Here is a 22,637-nt window from a genome sequence, read left to right as displayed (position 1 = left end):
TGGCGTGAGGCGACTTTACTTCTCAATTGCCTACTTAGTACGATGTAGCACCTGTTGGCAAGTGGAAGGTTACTTCGCTCAAATAAGCGATGAAAACACTAGCAAAACATTTTCTAAAATATTAATATTTATAAATCGAGTTCAAGTGGGGCACTTTATTAAGGTGTTTAAATGATTTACTCTCACAATCTCTGTACCTTTTCTTATTGAAAACAATTGGGAGTCTTTTAGGGCAGCTATAATGAAACCTTCGAAAATAGTACTCAGCTATATTCTTTGAAATCTGATAACTAGCTTCCTAACATAATTTCTTTTACCTTTCTCGGGTCTTAAGGACCCACAGCAGTTTGTAGACGCAGGATTAAGGCCCTTGGATCTATGTTTCTAGATTGGGATCGCGTCGCCTCACTAGCACCCGGTAGTCTATTGGACTTCATCAATGCGCTGGGGCTAAGTGAGTCCATGTGATTTATGAGAGGGCACAATAGACCTAAGGTCGCGGTACATTTCTCATCTTTAAATCTAATCTAATCTAAGGACCCAAAATCTCGCCTTAATCGATTTAGGAACACAAGTATGTTGGAAAAGCTTATACTTTCTAAATCACATAGTATAATGTGAGTATGTGTCTTTGGCAATAGTCTGAGGCGCCATAAATTAGTGGATTGTTACTCAAAAAGATCCGGCTAGTCATGGTACTACTCACACTCAACGAAAGAATGTTTCCGAAAAAAATTGGGGTAATGATTATGGTAGATACTGATCCGAGCTCGTTACGATTTCTATAAAAGGAATACAAGAAGCAAGGTTAGCCTCACTTGTGACCCCATCAGCAGGAGTAAGAAAGAAAGATCTTCAACATCTAAGGAGTAGGAGAAATGGAAGGAGGGAGAGTCAGAGAGATAAACGAAGAAAAAAAGAGAGAAAGAAAAAAAGAAAAGGAGAAAAGAAGATAGCGAGAGAGAAATAGACTAAAGAGAGAAAAAATGAGGGAGAGAGCAAAGGAAATAGGGAGAAAAGAAGAGAGAGGGAGAAAGAGAGTGAAAACTGAGAGAGGGGAGAAGAGTAAGAGCGAGGAAGAGAAAGAGAAAAACAGAAATAGAAAGCAAGGGATAGAGGGAGAGAGAGCAAAGATAGAGAGAGAGAAAAAAAGAGAAAAACAAAGAGAAGTAGAACTTTATTTCATGAATTTTTCTTGGGCTTCCTGTTATGTTACCTGGTCCAAAATAACCTTTAACAGTATGAGCTTTAGATGTGCAAACGGATCTTCATTTTAAGACGAAGCCTAACATACAGAGATACCTTTTGAAATTCTTTCGAATAAACACAGACCCTTAAAAGAGGACATGCACACTATCCAATCTTAGAAATACAGAAACCTTTTGTGTAACAACGCGGAGTCTAGGTACCCTTCGTGGCACTAAATATGCCTAACGATGCCAGAATTCTTGCCTCCTCAATAAATAGCGCAATTAAAGGGAAGAATGTGCCAGCAACTATTTAAAAACGGATTCTCAAAACCATTTGTCTGCGTAATTGCTTGGGCCGGCTATAAACGCTCGTAAATCAGCGTCGTGCGAATACATTGACAACATGTAGGCCACAACAATAACAATAAAAACGAATAGGCAAATTAAAAGTTACAACTAGAAATAAATAAAAACGCAAAATGCTTTCAAGAAAGCAACAACAACAACAACGAAAAGCACCCATTCAAGCGACAGTAGACTATAACAATATCTTTGTGGCTGTGTTTGTATGTGTGTCCGTGTGCGTTTAGTGATTTGCAACATTACATTCATGCCAACGACGACAACAACAACTACAACGACGAGAGTAACAGCAGCAATCACTTTGCACTTCACTGCCACATCATTGGCAACCAAGTGCCGGCGCAAGTACAATGTGGCATGTGGCAGGCACAGTGGCTGGCTGCGGCTCAAGCGCGCAACTGAAGTTTGCGTGGCGCGGCAATTTAAGCCGAAGGCGCATTTAAATCGCACTTTAATCTTTTGCCAACAACGATGAAAATCTTAAATGCCAGCCGTCAGATGAATTGTGGACGACAAGCATTCGCGCTCAATTGACGAATGTCGTGTTGAGGAAGCGCAAGGCGCAGCACTACGATTATTTATATAAAGATCTATGTATATATGTATAAAGTTTTTTCTATATATATATATTATATATACATAAATATGTGCATATATGTATGTAAATATATTTATGGTTGCAAGGCTGCAGCTTTGCGTGGCTGTGTAAATAGCGAAAACGTTGCAGCAAGCGCTGTTGCAAGTATTCCTCTGTATGTATGTATGTTTAAATATGCATTTATGCACATATTTATTCACAATAGCATAGTTTCTTCTTGCACGTCTTTCGAAAGTGTTCGCTGCTTGCTCAGACAATGTAAGAAAGCAAATATTGCTTTATATGTGGCATGCCACATGCTGTGCTTTGCATGTTTGACTATATGTTTTAGAGATTTGTGCTTTTGTAAGCTTCCACAAGTGGATGTGTGTATGTATGTATATACATATATACATATATGTATATGTATATATGAGACTATGCTGCTTGCAGCCATAATTGCAGTTATCGCAGCATTTCTGTGAGCTTCATTGATTTTATGCAATTTTTTGCAAGCGTTCTTCTTCAATGTCAGTTTCATGTTGCAGACTTTAAGGTGTTTATAGCAAGTTCGGTTGAGGCATGTATTAAATTTGGAGACGTTGCAGACATTTTTTAATCTCTTTCCTTTCTTTTTTTACTTAGAAAATTAAAGATACCTTATATTATTCTTTGGACTGATTGCGACTTAGGAGGTTCTTCCAAAGCCCAGAACATCTTGGTCAAACTTTTTCTACTCTTTCTACTTTTTTGTATTTTATTCAGATTTATAAAAAACATTTAAGGTTCCTCTTCTACTTTTAAGTCTGGATGCCTGATCAAATTTACTATAGCAGAATTTTTTCTTGTCAGCAAAACAGTTGAAGTTCTTAAGCCCTTTTCAGAATATCAATTTTCACAGAGGATCACAATGAGATAACATTTTGAAAAGAGGATATTTAGTGAGCTCAAAAGTTAGATTAGTCTGGTCGGCTAATGAGCTAAACATTTGTCAGTTGTGATCCTTAGCGAACCGAAGTAGTAAGTCATCAGGATGCCAGGCCATGACTAGTATTTTAATAGGTACTGCGGCCTCACCAACGATACCTCTTCCAGTATCTCATACCATGAAGCGTTGCCTTGCTAATGCAGAACAAGTTTACAAGAGGTGCTCCATTGTTTCTCTGGTACCTGGCCCTTGAAACTTCTTGCATTCTTAACTATCTTTCAGCCCCATTCTACAGGCGTGTGCCGTCATAAAAATATGACAAATCTTGTTCCTAGCGTGCTTTCTACAAATAGTGTATAGGAACGTTGTGTTCTTTTGATATGTCGTCACGAAAATAATTTTTTTTTGGTTTTAACTTTCTTTGCCATGCTTCTGTCAAGATCGTCTTAAAGAATATTCTCTGCGCTCATTCCGGTAATAGTAGTGCGAGAAAAGCACGACTATTAGAGCGAATGGAAAAAGTCTCTAATAATTAGCAAGCCACTATATAATATTGACAACAAGTGAGGGTAAGGACGCTGCGGGCAGACCGACTGTTAAATAGGCTCAGCTTAATGAGCTGTTCATGGTTTATGGGCTTCTGGTCAAAGGAAATTTTTGTGAATAGGTTCTATGAATTGAAGCGGGGGTGTCTCTGCGTCGTAACGAATTGAGATTTCGGAAGTGGTCTTGCCATCAACCGAATTAAAACCGAGATGGTTTTATTTACTAGGAGATATAAGATCCCGGTGACACCGCTGTCCCAAATGGGAGACATCCGTCTGTGACCGGCAGATACAGTAGAATCCCTAGTGCTTATCCTCATACGAAGCTTTTATCATAGGAAGCCGTATATCGAAGAAAAATCAAGGAAGACATGGTTGACTTATACTGCCATAGAGGAGCCATTAACAAAAGGTGGGGTCTCTCACCAAAAGTGGTTCTATGGAGCCTTGAAGTTGTGGAGGGCTCTAGAAAGGAGCACATTTGCAAAGAAACTCGAGAACTTGTATCTGAACACTCGGACATCCTCATACACTTTTATTTCATACCGGATCACTTAAATCATGGAGTCGCCAAAACGAACTCTGGCGATTCGTTCTCTGATCATATATCGACAAAGAAGCTGTGAGTGGGAAGAAGCCGTTGAAGACGAGGGCAAGTGAGCTTCTTTAGGGATGAATCAAAGATTGGTGGAGCGGTTTAGCTTTAGGAGCTCTCTATCAACTCCAGCTTCAGATTTCATGAGTATTGCAAGTTGCTGCTACGCCGGAGTGCAGCCTCCTTCCGAGAAATAACCTTTTACTCAGGTAGCATATCGGCGGTACTAGTCTTGAACTCATTTACAGTGCGCTCAAAGTTGGTCGTGGAGTTCCTAACCTCGCCATCAATATACTCTCGATTGTCTTCGTGATAACACTGGTATGGATGCCGGGTCATAGCGGAATTGCAGGAAATTGTCCAGCTAGCTAGCAAGGAAAGGCACCCTAGTACCGCCACCGGTAGAATGGGAGGTCGGTGCTCCCATATCCTCTTGTGTTCTACTGCTAGATAGTTGGGCCTCGCGGAAGTTTGGTCAGAGCAAAGCCACCATTGATACATACGCCGTCGCAAAAGCCTTTTGGCCCAAGATCGATCGCAAAGATCTAATGATCTTTTTACTCTCAGTAAGGCTGGCATCTCTGAAGTTGTGGAGCTGTTAACAGGCCATTGGTGCCTATTGGTGTCAATGCTGTAAAGTTGGGAATCTTATCAGGCGCCATCTGCAGAAGCTGTATGGAAGAAGATGAGGTTGAAACTATTCAACACTTTTTTCTTGACTGTTTCGCCTTTGGGAGGTCAAACCTTAAACTCTTGGGAGCGCATACCCATCTTCAGACATTACACAGAACTGTCGGGAATGGAAACTAAAGGCCTGTGCAAATTTTTGTTGCGTTTTGCTAATTTATAAGTTCGAACACATGAGTTCTTCTCTTTTATGGCTTCACAAAGGACCACATATAGCAGTCCAAGTGCTATCAGAGATTTCACTCAACCTAAGCTGAAGATTTATATACATTTTTGAGGGTCTTCAACGTTCCTTTCTAGGTCTTACAAACTAACTAACTCATATATACTGTTCAGAGTATAACAATCCGTTTTATGCAATATCTACCTTTTTGCAATAAAAAATATATCACGCCAAATGCTGATGCCACAAATTAGACATTTGCATTAACAGCTAAGCGTTTAACAACCACTAAACACAACAACAAAGCAAACAGCTTTAGCAAACATCAGCAAAACCCGCAAAATGCAAACGCCAGGAATTAGCACAATGCCTAATGGTTTATAAAGTAAATAAGGGTATATATATTTAATTTTGCTTGTATATAAATGCACGAAATTAATTTGATGAGCTGGCTACTTAAACAAATAGACAGCAGCGCCATAAAATTAATGCGCGCAAATGTCGCACGGTCAGCGCCGAACACAAAACGGTGAAGCGCAGCAAAAATTAAGCAAAAACAAAGTGTAGTAAATGTATATATGTATATAAAGGTGCATATTTACTTTATATATGCTTTTTTATAAATTTATATATGTAAATATGTATATATACTATAGTATGTAAGTATGTAAAACATGACTAAAATGCCAGTCCAACTCACCATCATCTTCGGGCACCTTTTTGTTGGCGCTCCTGCTGGGTTTATTGCCTGCAATCAATTTGCCACGATAGACGTGTTCGTTTGGTTGCGCCGCCACCACCACATTATTCTGCACTGATTCATCGCCCACATTAAGGTCTGGCGCGAAATTGCCCACAATCGCGTCGGCTGCATCGTCACCAGCCGCCGCCCGTTGGGCAATATCTTCATTTGCCAGCAGCTGATTGTGCTCGAGTGGCGGCACATCGCCCACACCGCGTCGCTGTTCGCGTCGACCACCCTCCACGTAGGCGCCACCATCGTCCGCTGCCACGCCGCCACGTTCAACGCCGAAACCGCCACCGGCTTCATAAATGCCCTGCTCAGCGTCGAGCGCGTTAGGGGCCGCACCGCCGCCGCCACCACCACCGGCGACACTTTTCAGCGCCAGTGACATGCCGTTCCATTTGTTGCTGCCGCTGCCTTGTGCCGCATCATCGTGGTAGATGAAGAACGCCACTGTGAACCAGATGGCGGTGAGTACGGCCACGATTTTCACAATGGACGCTGAGCGTCGCCGCCAAATGAACGCCATTTCGTGTGCTTGTGTGCGTTGCGTCTAACTTTATTTGCGCGTTTTGTTTGTGTTTGTGTAGTGCGGTGTGTGCGCTATGCGCCGTTGACTAGTAGTTGTTGCTTTTCAATGTTTTACGCGTCACTATTGCCAATATTTCATCTAAATGCATGGACGCTATGGTTGCCACACTCTTGCATTCACACGCCTGCGCTGTTGGTTGCTCTACTTTTGCAGTAAAGATGAGTTATTTGCGTTGTGTGCCTGCGCGTCACGTCACTGCGCTAGTGCTGTGCTGAGATTTGTTTATTATGCGCCTAAATGTATGCCTCAATTAGTTGTAATTTATGCTTTGTCGCTTTAGCTGATTGCGTAGCGCCGATTTTCGTTTACCTAGCGACTTGCTGCGTTACATATGGCTGCTTGTGTATGTGTGTTTATTTATTTGCGCAATTTGTTAGCATACCCTTGGGCGTCAGCGTCGTTGTTTGGCTGAGTAAATGCGTTAATGTTAGTTGTTATTGTCGTTGTGATTCCTTTTCTCCTTTCAGTTTTGTGATTTCTACTTTTCTTAGTTGAAGCAGCGTTCTGTGCTTTTACTGCCAGTTATTATAGACGCTTGCGCCTGCAGATATGCTTCAAAATTTTTATTTCTTTATTTAAATGCTATTGATATGTTTTGCTGATTACTTTTTTTAGGAAAAATATAAAATATGGTGCGGCACGCTTTTACTGGGTTGTAGCGTAGGTTTGTTTCAATTCCCGTTTAAAATTTTTTTTATAATTTTTTTTTTTATTTTTTAGAAATATTTTTTTTTTATTTTTTAGAAATAATTTATTTTATTTTTTATAAATAATTTATTTAATTTTTTTATAAACAAATTTTGCAAATTTTTGCCAGCTTTTAGCTTTGATATTTTGCTAGAATTTTTTTTTTTGTGTTTTAGCTTTGATATTTTTCTTAAATTTTTTTTTATTCAACGTTTCTTCCTGTTACTATTGTGCTCCTTTACGCTTTCTTCCTTCCGCTCGTTGCTCGCTTCGCTTCACCTGGCCACTAAAACTTTAGCGTCGCACTTAAAATTTTGTTTACGTTTGCAGTTTTCCACGTCAATGACATTAGCTGTATTTACCTTGCGCTGCTCTCTCATTCAACTTTTCTTTCACACCAGCATAATATTTTCGCTTCTCACTTTTTTGTTTTTCTTGCCGATTCGTATGCTTCTTCGTGCGTCTTTTACCGTTGCTTTCGCAAGTGTTCGCAAAAAATATGCGCGGAAATCACAAACTGCGAGGACTATCTCTCTGTCTATGCTCTGCTTCTTCGCTTACGCTTTTCATTTGTATTTATTGCCGTTTCACCGTTATGCACTAGTTGGTTTTGTTGCCTTCCACTTTTATTTATTCCTTTCTTTTGCGCTTTTACTGTGTTGACCTTAACCGCATTGTCGTTCTCGGTTCATCGCATTAGTACATATCGATGTGTGTGTGTCTATGGCCTTCAGTTCGGCTCATCACAATCCCGCGCTCTCTTGGCAGGCACGTTCAGTTACTCGAGCTGGTGAAAAGGCTCTTATCTTTTGTTTACTTTTATGTCGTTTCCTTAGTGCTTCCCATGTAGATTTTTATTTTCATTTCACCGCTGCTGCTTCGTTTGTTTTCTTTGCTATTGTTTTTGTTCTCGATTTTATTTATCTGCGAAAGAAAAAAGAAAGAGAATGCGTTTAACAAAAGTATAGCATTTTGAAAATGACTGAGTGGAAAGTTGAAGCTTTTCATGTAGATCTTAAGGTTACGCTATTGCTTGCTAACTAGAGGAGTGTCAGAAATGCATTTTAAAAGTTTCCTCCATACTTAACTTTTTTTTTTTTACGATTTTCTTCGAAAAAACATGATTTTTGCACAGATCCTACTCAGTTGATTCTCAAATACAGGCGACCTATGGCAACAGACTTTAAATAACGGTGTGGGTTGATGTACTGTACTTGGGTTAGTCGGTCAGAGAACCAACTATCGTGGTGTTTTTACATCAGAACATGCCAGCAATGACCTTACCCCACACAGCTTGAAAGCATATAGATCAAAACAATGCTCCCCAAATAACATCACAGTTATAAAAAGCGTATATTCCAATTAGTCAGGTGGAAGGGATACCTTTTCCAAGTTAGTCGAGTTCGAGGCCGACCTAACATCAGTGCCGTGCTGTGAGTCTGGCAGTCGGCCTCATTGCGACTTCCTATTGAACTGAATTTTCAGGCTACCTGCCACAGCCACCACGAATCTTCCCACAGGGCCAAACCCAATGAACACATTAGAGCGAACTCCAAGAACTAAGTGCTTCCTGTGGTACCAGATTTATGTCTCCGGTCAGACCTTGTAGTTTACGCTACTATCAGTTGAGTATCCATCAAATTCAATGGCTAGATGCATTTGTCGTTCGAACTTAAAATATCTTTTCACTAGACGGAATCTCATTCAAAGTCTATAATACCAGTTCAAGCTGTTTACGACAAAAATATGTTGAAATTTCGAGACAATCCAAAGAACAGACATAGTGAGTATCGGATTTTAGTCGCCTCTTACGGCAGGCATATCTTACTGCGGGCAAATTCTACACAATGCCCGCTGGGAGAGGTTAGAGAACCAGTCAAAATCGCATAGAATAATATTCCAACATTCCGTTCAATTTACAATAGATTTCTCTACCAGTGATTTCAATATCTAAACGCAGGTGATCTGGAGTTAGAGAGATTTATTTCAGCCGATGACTACGCTCGATCTTATTTTTTATTTTAAATTTTTCGGGGCCCCATATGTATTGATGACTACTCCTCTTGGACCTAGCAACTGAACTCCATCTGGTATCGCGAAGAACCAAAACTGGTCTATAAGAGGCTTATTGGCCTACCAGATTTACCTAACCTTACATATATATATATGTATTGGCATAATATATACTACAACTACAACTTTTTCATTATATACCCTTATGGCATTTATGTAGCAGCAAAAAAGCAAATACATAACTTTTTATTGCTTTTCTAGGAAAAAAGCAAATACATAACTTTTTATTGCTTTTATATGCAGAGTACACCCCACAATTTCTTATTTTATTTATTTTTCTAAGCATTTTATATGAAACCACTTAGCTGAATAAATATTTACAATAAATTAATTTCATTTTCAATTCAATGGGTCGATTAAATCGCGGAAATTATTGAAATAATAATAAATGAATGGACCAAGCATAGAATAAGAGTAGAAAAGAAAGGTGGTTAAACGTTAAATGTGGGTAGTAGAGTGGTTGTGTGGAGAAAAGTAAATAAATATAATGGCATAAGTAGCTTAGGCTATTAAAACTTAATTTGCCATATCAGATTAATAATATGTGCATATATACGATATATAAAAAAATATATACGATACGTATAAGTAAGTATCGTATTATGAACATATATAGTTACTTCGGGCATAGTACAGTGTGCTGTGTAAGTTGTGCTGTGATTGCTTTAGTCTGTCTTAAGACTTTTTAATTTTGTTAATTAGTCAATTAATTGTGTTATATTTTCAGTTAGTCATTTAATTGAAACAATTAGCTGATTGTCTACTCTATGTATGTCTAACTCTGTATGTCCAAAATATCTAAATAAGCAGTATGTCCCAGTTTAAGAGTAACAAAGAAAATTTCAGCTAAACAGCAGGCGACAATATAGGCTTAATGAGAGAAGAAGGATTATTCCGCCCCGAAACGCCTAATGTTATACCAGAAATCTAAGAGAATTACTGAGAGCCTATCCAATACACGACGAAAAGCAAATTACAAATTAAAATTGATGGAAATATGCAATATTTCTAAGATTTAATTAAACCGAAAAAATAAATAAAAGGTGGCAACCCTACAAAAATTATTCCAACTAAAAGCATATTTAAACTTGATAACAAATATATAAAAATTTATGCAATATTTATAAAATTTAATTAAACCAAAAAAAAAATAAAAAATGTGGCAACCCCACATAAAATTTCAAGACCATTTTAAATTAAGTTTAAAACTTGAATTCAAACATAACAAAATTTATGCAGGTAGATATTACTTATAAACTTAAGATTAAAAAAATTAAAAAGTGGCAACCCTCCAAGAAAATATTTTGCACTGTAAGCATTTTCAAACTTTATCTTTAATATAACAAAATTTATGGAAATATGCATTATTTTTAAAATTTGACTAAAACAATAAAATGTGGCAACCCTGCACAACAAATATTTTGAACTGCAAGCATTTTTAAGCTTGACTCAAAAGATACTAAAATGAATGCAATATTTCTAAAGTTTAATAAATCTAAAAAAAAGGTGGCAACCCTGCAAAAATTTTGAACTGCAAGCATTTTTAAGCTCAAACGTATTAAAATTAGTGCAATATTTATAACATTTAATTAATCTAAAAAAATTAAAAGTGGCAACCCTCCAAAAAAAAAATTTCAGTTGCAAGCAGTTTTAAACTTGTAGTGTTGTAGTGTTGTAGTTAAACGTAGTGAAATTGGTGCAGTGTTTCTAATGTTTAATTAATTTAAAAAAAACTATAAGGTGGCAACGCTCTAAGAAAATATTTTGAACTGCACGGTTTTTTAAACATAATTATTTTCATACTCATATTGTGATAGTTGATTAATATAATCAATAATATTGATTCCCAAATTTTAACGAGATGGCAACACTACTCGAAACAAAAAAAAGCTTGAACTAATTTTAATATTTTCTTAAGGTTTTTTGATCTTCGGATAAATTTTCAAACTAATAATTTATTTTCTCATTTTTACTATTTCAGGAAGCATTCTTAAACATTTCTGAACCAGCAATTTAATAGAAAAAGTTAAATCACTACTCCAATAGCAGCCATTACATAACTTCGTAGTCTTTACCGAAAAGGTAAGCCCATAAAATACTGAACCAACCAAAATTTCCTAACAACATGTCCACTCTCAGTCACTCAGCAGCGTGGCATCAACCCTTCCCACGAAAAAATACATAAAAATCGTTCAATCACCCAATGTTCCGAGAACTCATGCATAACTAACCAAAAAATGAGTGCTTTTCGCTGTTGAGCGTAATCTATTAAATCATTCAATACTCGTAAAAGGAAAAAAATGGCACAGAAAGAGGAGAAACACCCATACATTTGCGAACAAGTAAGTCAAATAAATTACAAAGCTTTCGCAACCCAAAAACCCTAACTCACTTCTCTCATAGTTGACAAAATACCAGCAAGTAAATAACTATTTATCGTTTTGCAATTACCACACCCCTCGTCCACACTTTCTTCATACAACTTTCAAAGTTCCACCCGTACTTTGATTCATTAACCGATTTGACAGCTACGATTGACGTGTATAAATTACACCGTGACAGCTGAGCGAGCAACAAAAGTGCAAAATGGAGTGTATTGGATATTGGCGTTCATTCTTTTCCCATTTTCGCATTACAGTTATTTAGTTTGTCGCTTATTTCACGTTGTCCTATGGCATATTTAATTGCCTAGATTATAGTAACCTCGATATTGCTGAGTGGAGTGGCGTGTAACTTGGCGCAGTCCGAGTGGGTTTTGCCGAGAGGGCGAGCGTGAGTGGGAGGGAGTACAACTATAATGACAAATCGTTGGTGTTGTTGTAGTGATAATTAACTGACATGAGAATGTTTTCAATTAACATATTAGTGACTAAATAAATTAGTGAGCGCGTTCGATAAATGGAACGAGGTGATACGATTTGTAGAACGAAGGGTGATAAGTGAATGAATGTGAGAATATTGCAAAATAGCAAACAAGTTTTTAATAAAGATAAGTGTGCAGCAATAATACATATTACATTTTCGCAATTAGGTTAATGGAGCGAAAGTTAAAGCGAAAGATATAGATTTATCTATATACTTAAGGAAATAAATTTTTTAAAGTGGAAATGTTTTGCCAAACGAAGGGTAACAGCCCTAAATAATCGTTTAGAAACTGGTGTTAGTTGAAACGGTTTAATTTTTTAAATAAATCGGAATTTTATAAATTTTATTAAAAAAAGACATTTTAATAAGGTGGCAACCTTTTAAGAAAAATACTTGAAATGCAAGTTCTTAAAAACAAATAAAACTTATAACCATATTGTAATACAGCGTGTATGCTTGCAATATTTTTTGTATTAAAATTTTTAAACAGGTGGCAACCTCTTTAATTTTTTTTGTCATATTAACTGCTAGAACTTTTTAAAAGCTTTTACAAACATTATTACGTTTATCTTAAAAATATTTTTGTATTTAAAATTTTTAACAGGTGGCAACCATCCAAATTTTTTTTTCACTTTTTACACTTTTTAAAATTGTGTATAATCCTTATCAGATTTATTCCAATAATATTTTTGTATAAAACTTTATATAGATGGCAACCTTACCCAAAATATAATTTTAAACAGGTGGCAACAAAACATTTTTTTTTTAATTTTAAAATTTTTTGAAAATTTTATATTTATATTTTCAATTTTTGTTAATCTTGACAATATGCCTGTATTAAAATTTGCTAACAGGTGGCAACCTTTTTCAGACAAATATTTTAATTTTTAAAAATTTGTAAACATATTACATCCTATTTTTATCCTTTATTTATCTTACTGAGATCGATTTTTCTTTTTAAAATTTTCTACATGTGGCAACTCTACATAATATTTAATTTAATTTAGTATTTATTTCTTTATATATAAAACAGTAACATAAAGAGTTACAATTACGAGAGCGATAAACAACTTAAAGTTATATAAGCAAGAGAAGTCAAGAAAATCACATGGACAGTCGTGCATAATCGCCATTGCTCGTAAATGCAGGTAAATTAAAAGCAGATGAACGTGCAAAAGCAGAATAAATAATAATTATCTGGCACTGGCAATGCAGCCGCGAGCTACGAACTATGGCAGATAATGCTGGGCAAAAAGTGCCTGACTAGAAGAAGCACGTTCGCTGCAATTAAAATTAATGATGTTGTGGCAAGCGATGGAGGAAAAATGAAACGAGTTCATATTAAAAAGATAAAGAACAAACAAATAAAGCATGAGATAAGGTAGAGAATTATGCGGAAAACTAACGAAGCCAATCGAAAGTGAAAAAACCGAAAGCAAAGTAAGTGAAGGAAATAGAAATAGGAACCGAATAATTTTCTAAGGTATGTAACGAAAAGGTTTGATTTCCGGATGTGTGGTATAATTTGAGGTTATGTTTTTGAGACTTGTATGACTTATGGATACTTAGAATGTCAAGCACACAAAATGTCGCAGGATATAACACTATAAATATGTCTAGCACTGTCATCAAGTGTTTTTGAAATTCATTTAGGGGGTAACTTTAACCAAGTCAATCCCATCTTAAGGCTGGCAGAAGCTTGATAATTTTATAAAGAATATTATGATACTTCTTGAAGATCACAATCGATAGACAAATAAATAAAATCTCTGAAATTATTTACAATTTACTTTGACGAAAGAAGACTCTGATCTGACGGTCAATCGCAAGTAAAAATATGAAATTATAGGTAAGTTTTTCCTACGACAGTTCCAAATCGGACTTCGATTTTCACAGGACGCAAAAATAAGGTTATTCGAATGCAACAACAATAGAATAGGTAAATGGAATCGAAACCAATACAATAATTGGAGACCGTTGAAGCCGAGTTCTCTGAGTCCGTGACAGAGATCGGTGGGTTGTATCTTGAACTTCGCGCTTTAAGCCAATTGCGAAAAGCCGAAGGGTTTTTAGAAGAACTAATTTACGTGAGAAAATATTCTAGTGATCAGATTTGCCCAGCGATGGCACAGACATTGCAAAAACTTGGTGCTATATTAGGTAAGACAAAGAAAACAGCCTTTTCTGTTCTATAGACTTTCTTTTTATACATTCTCTCAACTTTATTAAATTCTTTCTTATACCATCTATATATTACAATACGACTAATTCTTACTCCAAAGCAAAATATGAAACAGCCTTCTAATGTATGAGCCATTGTTATAATAATGCTTACAACATTTCTATATTCAACTGCGTAACAAGTTTTTTTGCAAAGAATATGCGACAAAATAAAAAAGGGAAGTGGTTGACCTCCAATACTAACCATAGGCCAGATGGAAATTAGATATATATGAAGAGATAGTGAATTGTTAATAATAAACGGGTTTTACACTGGCAAAAAATTACTGTTAGAGTTGATAATAAACCGAAATGCTAATAATCTGCAAACTCCTTTCGTAGTTATCCCTCGATAAGTATTTATAAGTATATATAGTTAAATATTTTAACAAAAACAATTGCCTCTCGAAATCAATGACTTTCCGGATCCATCACAACCGGAGGTGCTCTGACAAAATTAACAATGACCGACTAATATTGGTTTCCATAAGCTGCGTTCATTCCAAATGCCACCAATATACAATGGACTTCATTGGCCATAGAAGTTCGCTTCCCAAAATCAGATTTTTGTCAAATATTCCAGTATTATTGACGGCATTCTATGCGACACCGATTACCTGAGGAAATTTCAATTACTTGTCTTTTATTTTAAAATGTATCGTAACCAAACCCGTAGTTGTCAGATATGTATCGAGGATGGTGAACTGGAAACATTCAGGCACTTTCTCCTCCACTGTCCAGCCTTTGCAAGAAGGAGGTTGAAACATCTCGGTAATCTTAGCTTCGGCGAACCAGCAGTCATAGACGAAACTGATATTAGCCTTCTCAACATATTTTTGACAGGCTTAAACCTCTTTCTCAATCTGTAACGATCTTATTATTTAATATATAGGTCAGGCGTTCTAAGCTGTCCAGGATATATCCTTTATAGAAGCGACCTCTTAACCTTACCTAAACTGATGAATTTCCTTACCAATAATGTCACAATAGACTTTGACATTAATTTTTTATCAATTAAGTTTAAACCATTTAATTACTTTATATATGTATGAAAAAGGGGTAAAATTACAAATTTTATTACCGAAAAGACCATAATTGTGCAATTAAGGTATTTGATGCTATTAATGGTCAAATTGGTTAGTCCTTAAAGTAGACTTTTACTTCAATTTATTGCCAAATGAATACTAATTGTGCAATTAGTTAAATGTTATATGAAAAAAATTGTGATAACATTACCGAAAAAAATTGTATGTCAATTTCTTATCAATTAAGTTCTAACTAATGTCATTGTATTAAAACGGATGCAATTAGAGGTTTAATGTAACTCAAAATATCTTCGAATTTTTGCTCTGAGAGATAACCAATGACAGTACCATCTTAATTGAGTCATTTAGCAGATTGCTTACACGATTAATAATGGAAAAATTGAAAACTGAATCAATTTATTTGCTGTCTAGAGTTAAGGGGGAGATTGTTAATTGAGTCTGGAATAATTATCTGCAAAATTATTAATTAAGTCAATTATCATATAGTTTACACAAATAATAATGAAAAAGGTCAAAACTTAATCAATTTATTTGCTGTTTAAGGGGGAAATTGTTAATTGATTCAACTAATCAGTAGTCTACAGAAGTAATAATGAAAAATTTGCAAGCTGAATCAATTAATTTGCTGTCTGTAAAAAGTAAATAAAAGCTTCTTAATTGAGTCAATTAGCAGATAGTCTATACAATTAATAATGAAAATTTGCAAACTGTATCAATTAGGTTGCTCTCTGGAATAATTAAAGAAATTAGTGTTAATTGAGTCAATTAGCTGATAGTCTACAGAATTAATAAGGAACAATTTGATAACTGAATCAATTAAATTTTTGTCTGGAAAAATGAAGACAAAAATTTTTAATTGAGTCAATTAGCAGATAGTCTGCGAAATTAACAACTGTTAATTGAATCAATTAAGTTACTGTTTGGAAAAATTAAAGGAAATATTGTTAATTGAGTCAATTAGCAGATAGTCTACACAATTAGTAATAGAAAATTTTTTAATTAACTCAATTAAGAAAATGACTCTTCATTTATTCACATATATTTTAAACAACCTTTTACCGGCGCAAATTTCTATGCAGAACAAAACAATTTTTCTCCGTGTAAGAAAAAATTGCAGCTTTTAATTTTCCCTTTTTACAAACTTTCAAATCATTGGCATATGCGCTTGCGCACATTGCTTAGATATTTACAGTGAATAAGCATTTGAAATTAATGAAAAAAATCAACAAATAACCACAACGAACCGGTTACTGGCGGTCAACCACGGGAAGCGAAACCAACAATTTTCAAATGCACTTACTTACATACATATGTATGTACTCCATGGCTGCATGCATGCTTAGATAAGTATGAAAGTACAAAACTTAGGCTAAGAAGAATCGCAATCTGTTGATTAGTACGCAGACTAACATACAGCAATGCATACACTCATACAATATATACTATACATACACACGCATATTCAACTAGAATATTTGCCATTTACTTTACGCTACGCCTTTTTGTTGCTACAATGCTGTGCTCGACTATGCCATGCTTACTAGGCATTACATACATACGTACATAGACCTAGAGACCTTTTTGTTCGATTTGTGTGGTCAACAAACTCAATTGCAGTCAAGTGCAATGGCTAATAGCTAATGGCTAATGCACATGGCTAGTTTAGTTGGCGAACAAACTGAGATTAACCGAAGCGCAACCGAGAACACGACGGAACAAAAAAAAAAAACAACAACCCAACATGAACCGCTTTGAAAACTGGAAAATCTATGCGACTGACAAGCTGGTGTGGAGCGATGTTACAAAGGTGTTGCAACAAACTGCTGAAAAGGGAATTGTTTTTGTTGCTGTTGTGCTGTTGTTGTTATTCATTTTGAGTTTTTGTTAGCCTCCCTGAGGTGTTGCGGGTAAAAGCTAGCAGGAAGATCATTGCGCGGCTGTCAGGTGTAACCACAAAGGTGAATTGAATGGCAAGGCTAAATTGATCAACCGATAGCCGGACATAATTGAGCGAAGCGCGTAAAGGCTGTGCGGTGTGCGGTGTGCTGTTGGCCGCCGATTGCACACCAATGCTTTTCATCTGCCGTCCTATGCTGGGTATGGCGTGTGCAGTGGTTGGCAAAGCGGAAAATCAGCGATATAATGTTATTACTTAATATAGTCAAAGGCTTTGGCTGGGCAAATAAATGGAGAAAAAACAACATGAATAGAAGGCGGTTTAAAAAAAGTGAAGCTCCAACTGCAAGGCAGGCAGAGACGAAGCTCTACTTAGTGGATCGCGTAAGTTGCGAAAATGTAGTGAATATTAAGCGACCGCCAAGCAGATTTCTCTCGGAAGCGTAGTAAAACAGTTAACGGAAATCTGTATGAGCACTACTGTGGGTGCCCTGAGACTTACAAGTAGTTTCGGATTTTGTTGATACTCAGTTAGGCTTCTCATTTTATACTACGGACATACTCTGGAACAAAGTTTACAAAATAACGCCACCGACTCGACCAATGTTCGGTCGATATAATCACCCAGCAGAGTCGGTAACTTGAGCAACCGTGGATCGGTTTGCAACACGTTTACTCTAGACCGTTTACCGAAGACACTGCTGCTGCTGTGGAGCAGAGTATCGAAGAAGACCCAAATAGGCAACGATTGAAGCGGGGCCATCTACTTTATTTAAGATTTTGTGGAGGGATCTCGGTTTGCTGGCTTACAAAATCCGTATCGTGCGAGGATGGAAACCGAACCACCATCAATAGCATCACAAGTCCACTAAATGGGACCAAACAATTATGGTAACCGATACCGATTTTTACTACGAAATTTGGTTCAAGGATGAAGCTCATTCACGGTTTAATGGGTCATTCGTATCGTATTTGGAGTGATGATAGTCCACAAACCATGGTTGAGACACCGCTACAAGCTCAAAAAGTTAGTGTTTGGTCTGTTCTAAGGGCAAAGGGAATAATTAGTCTACCATATATTTCTTCAATAATGAAGCCGGTTTATTTCCAAAGGACATAGAGTCTCTACTAACGACATTTTCGTTCCTGAATTGTACAACTTTGATGTGGAAGACCTATGGTTCCAATAAGACGACAACAAAGCAATCAATTTATTGAATAATTCTTTTGGTGAGCCCATAATCTCGCGTAGTGAGCCTGTGGTGGGGACTGGAAAATGAAAGCGGGACTATAGACGCCTTGGAAAAGAATATTTGGCGCATTATTGCTGACACACCACCCAAATTGCTGCAAAAAGTGGTCGAAATTTAACCTGAATTGTGAACCCTTATCTTTAAATCAAAACTAAATCTTCGGCTAAATGGTAACTCTAAATTATATCAGGTTTTTTTTCTTCTTGAGAATCACATGCCTGTAGAAATAACCCTTTACTTAAAATTTATGCCTGAGGGTAAGAATGAATACCATTTGATTAATTCTAATTACATACACACGTACAAACGCTTTCAGTATCTAATTACCACTCCCATACAATTCACTATACTCACTAAATATGATTTCTATATCTACTTACATGTCAATCAAAGTTAAGTGTTGTGGTCTCGGTATGATTAACTTTCATTTTCACTAAAATTGGCGTATCGATAGCAACGATAAAATCAGCACTAATTAGTGGTAAATATAGTTTCGGTAAAATGTTCCGCACGGAAGTACACCAAATGAGTAACAAGATAAGCTATAAGTTCAATTTACAGCTTTTAACGAAAACAAGCACATATATTTACAGATATGACGGCATATTTGATAGTGTGTCTTTTTTTCGCTTTTTGTTGGGCAAATTGATTTACAATTTCACATGTGGCACTTTCTGTGATAAGATAGTGAGGTTATGTTGCATATATGTTGGTATTGATTGAGAAATTATTCCCTTCTGTATCGATAACGCATTATGTCTAAACCCTGTTGGAAATCGTGTGTTTGTGGGAAACTAGTCTTTCATATTCGATCAACAATCTAAGCTCGACAGTTGAAAGGATTAGGTTAGATTAGGTTAGGATACTCAAATAGGCTTGTGAGCCACACTCAGACTGATTTGGGCTTTAGCGATGCCAGATATTGTGCCCTTACATAGTTCATAAGATGTAGTCATCCTTTAGGATGCCTTGACGCGAATCTCTATAGCTTCAGTGGCCTCACTGACCATACCTCCGCCAGTTTTTCAATGTTTTCGAAGTTGCCTTGCTAGTGCTAGACAAGTGAAAAAAAAGATGCTCAATTGTTTTCCTGATGCCTGGCTCTTGACATCTTCTCTTGTCATCTCGATCAGTCAGCCTCTGTTTGCAGGCATGTGCCACCAGCAGATTGTGGCTAGTGAGTTTTACAAACATGTTCCTGTAGTCTCTACTATCAGGAGTGAGTAGAAACTTTGTGCACTATTGACGTCAATCTAATATTTGGGGATAAAAGCCTAGCACGGTTTAGAGATATGATCAACCTCCTTCGAGGAAAATTCCGTCTTCTTGTCGCGCTCTCTATACTCAGCACTGCAGACTTAAGAAACACTTGTCCAACGTGGATATAGCCTCTTGTGCAAACTACCGGTTTAGCCACATGGAACTGGAAACTCAAAAACAGCTGATTCTAGGTTTCCCAGAAATTTAAAAAAGCAGGCTCAAGGCCTTGGATCTATCTGAGTGGACTGGGGTCATATCATCTCCACCGTGCTGGACTTGTGTGACCATCAGTGATATAGGAGAGGGCACTTAGACCATAGCTCGCAATGAAAAACCTCAATTAATTTATCAGTCCATTTTTGTGAACTTTAAGAGCGACTTGATGTCTAAGTTTGAAACTACGTCCAGTCCTTTGAACTTCGATGTTCCTAGATACTTGGGTCAAGTTCTAGAAAGCGTTGAAGTAGATGTGTTCCATCGTCTCTCTCATGTTAACTTATCTTCACTTTCAGTGGATCCTATCGAGATCGTGTGAGTAAAAAGTAAACGAGTTTTACGAAGTGTGTCTTTCATATGATCTTAGCGATCCTCCATATACTTAAAGCATTCCATCTTGCGCTGATCCGCCTAACAGCCCTTTCGTAGACTTCGTTCTATATACATAAGTATGTAAATCTTAGGGACTTCCGAATTTCCTAAACTTGTTCCGTAGCCATTCGCATAACACTTTTGACAATCCCGTCATCTGCTTTGTTTCCTGGAACTTCTTTCTGGCCTGGTACTCAGTATATATGCAGAATTAAGCTGTATAACATTTCTTAGTGGGTGTTTTAAGGAAACATTTTTACATATTGCCCGACATACTAAAATACCGGAAATTGTGGTTGTAAATAATGAAAGACCAGAAGCAGTGATGATGTTATTTGAATTTTTCAATTTATAACTTGATAACAATTAATTAGCAGAATCAGTGCATTGTTTACTACGATAAGAGCAGAGGTACCAGGGGACAAGTTCTGAGTCAAAATGAAAAAGACATGAAAGTTTAAATAAAGAAGCCAGTATTCACAAGTTTTATTTTAAATTATGTTATTATATTAAAAGTGGAATGGGTTGAGAAAGCTGAACAGAAAAATTCCAAAAGCTTGCTGAGTGCGATGGAGGCGATGTGATTCCTGTCCATGTAGCTGGATCCAAGCGTCTTGAGCCTGTTTCTACAAACTCCTGGACAAACTAGAATCTGGTGTTCTGGAATTTCCGCTTTCATGTGCTAAGACCGGCAGTTTGCACTAGAGCTTATAACCATGTTGGACAGGTGTTTCTAGAGCCTAGTTGAGCCTGAGTTTCTAGAGCGAGACAAGAAGACGGAATCTGTCTGAGAGGAGGAGGTTGACTTTATCTCTATTAGAATTAGAGCCACAGCGGCTATCTATATAGCACATGACTCGAACTAACCTATTGCTTAGGGTATGAAATCAGATTTGAACCAAAAGATCATAATTTTGATTGAAAGAACTAAACTCAATACGGACAAAGATAAAATATAACCATATTAAATCAGGTGTGTTTCATACTATAAGTACGTATTTTGAAACAAGTTCGCCAATATAGAGAAGAACCTCTTCGAATCACTGAATATCATACGGCTTTTTAAATGCGAAGAGAGGACGCAATTATTTTACAGAAATTTCTCATACTCACAACACCAAAAGCTTAAAGAGATCTGTGAAGTTTTACCTCAGAAAATATTTAATATTAAAATTGCAAGCAAATCAAATAAAATCATTGCATGGTAATAAAATATAACGGTAAATATATAAAAATGCCTTGCTGATGCCATAAAATAACAGTAATTCCATGATTAATATGCGTGGAAATGGATTCAATAAATCATTAAACCAAAAGGCGGAAAAAATTAAAAAAATGTGAACAATTAAAATAATAAAAATAAAATAAAATAATAAAATGAAATGATCAACACAGTTTCATATAATACTCAAAACACTGAACACCACAAAAAAGAAAACAAAAAAAAATGTAATAAAAAGTACGGCAACATTCATAAAAATTATACACAAAGTGCCGGCATAAAAGGCATTGCGATAAATATCCGCCAAAAGAACGAATAAATAAAAACAACAATAATCAATTATAATAAATTTATTAACATGCAACATTAATGCCGTTGTCACTTGCCACACATTTTTAAATAACCGTAAATAATATAGTAAAGAGTGAACGCAAAATATATGCAATAAAAAAAAAAAATTATAATAAAAAAAATCTGCACCTTAATTAAATTATGCAACAACAGCCTTAACAGCTGTGACAGTATTGTTAAAGGATCAACTCTGCTGTCGCTAGTTAAGAGTGTAATTAGTGAACTGAGTGCGACAGCCAAGGATAATAATACGGTTGACGCGAATGGCTGACCAGCATAATTGGACACTAAGTTATGCTTTCAATTAATGGCTGGCGGTCTGAAATGCGACGAACCGCAAGCAATTCAATAAATAAATTACCATACAACCAGTGTTTGTTAAGGGGAAATTTAAATTTACATAAGACAATTAGTGAGAGGCATTTTAAGATAATTTAAAATGATCGAAACAAAGAATTTGTCTCAAATTTTGTATTTTTAAACGAATTTAACTGACTTTAACTGAATTTCCTATGCGGAATCGTTGCGAATGTTGAAAAAGGCTTACGATGGTTCAGGTTTATCAAAAACACAAGCCTACGAGTGGTACAAAGCCTTCAAAGACGGCTGAGAGATCGTTGAAGACCTGCCTCGTTCTGGACGACCTTCAACTGATAAAGATATTAAAATAGTGAAAAATATGGTGCTTGAAAGTGTTAGAGAGATGCCAGGAGGGCCCAATATATCTCCCGAGTCCGCTCGAATAATTTTGGTAGACACTTTGGGTACGAAACTCGTTCTTGCTCGACTTG

General features: G+C 36.4%; 1 protein-coding gene across 3 annotated transcripts in view; it reads right to left on the bottom strand.

Annotated features, from left to right (window-relative positions):
- The window catches only part of LOC105226683 (putative polypeptide N-acetylgalactosaminyltransferase 9), a 160,099-nt gene that overhangs the window by 95,260 nt on the left and 42,202 nt on the right, over positions 1-22,637 (bottom strand). For all 3 annotated transcript variants that reach the window (XM_049453730.1, XM_049453732.1, XM_049453731.1), the window contains exon 2: positions 5,749-7,996. In XM_049453730.1, coding sequence (XP_049309687.1) covers positions 5,749-6,322 — 574 coding nt within the window. In that variant the 5' untranslated portion in view covers positions 6,323-7,996. The remainder of the gene's footprint in view (positions 1-5,748; positions 7,997-22,637) is intronic.

The sequence above is a fragment of the Bactrocera dorsalis genome, chromosome 3 (assembly GCF_023373825.1).
Source record: "Bactrocera dorsalis isolate Fly_Bdor chromosome 3, ASM2337382v1, whole genome shotgun sequence".
NCBI lineage: Eukaryota > Metazoa > Arthropoda > Insecta > Diptera > Tephritidae > Bactrocera > Bactrocera dorsalis.
This window is presented reverse-complemented; position numbering and strand designations above follow the sequence as displayed.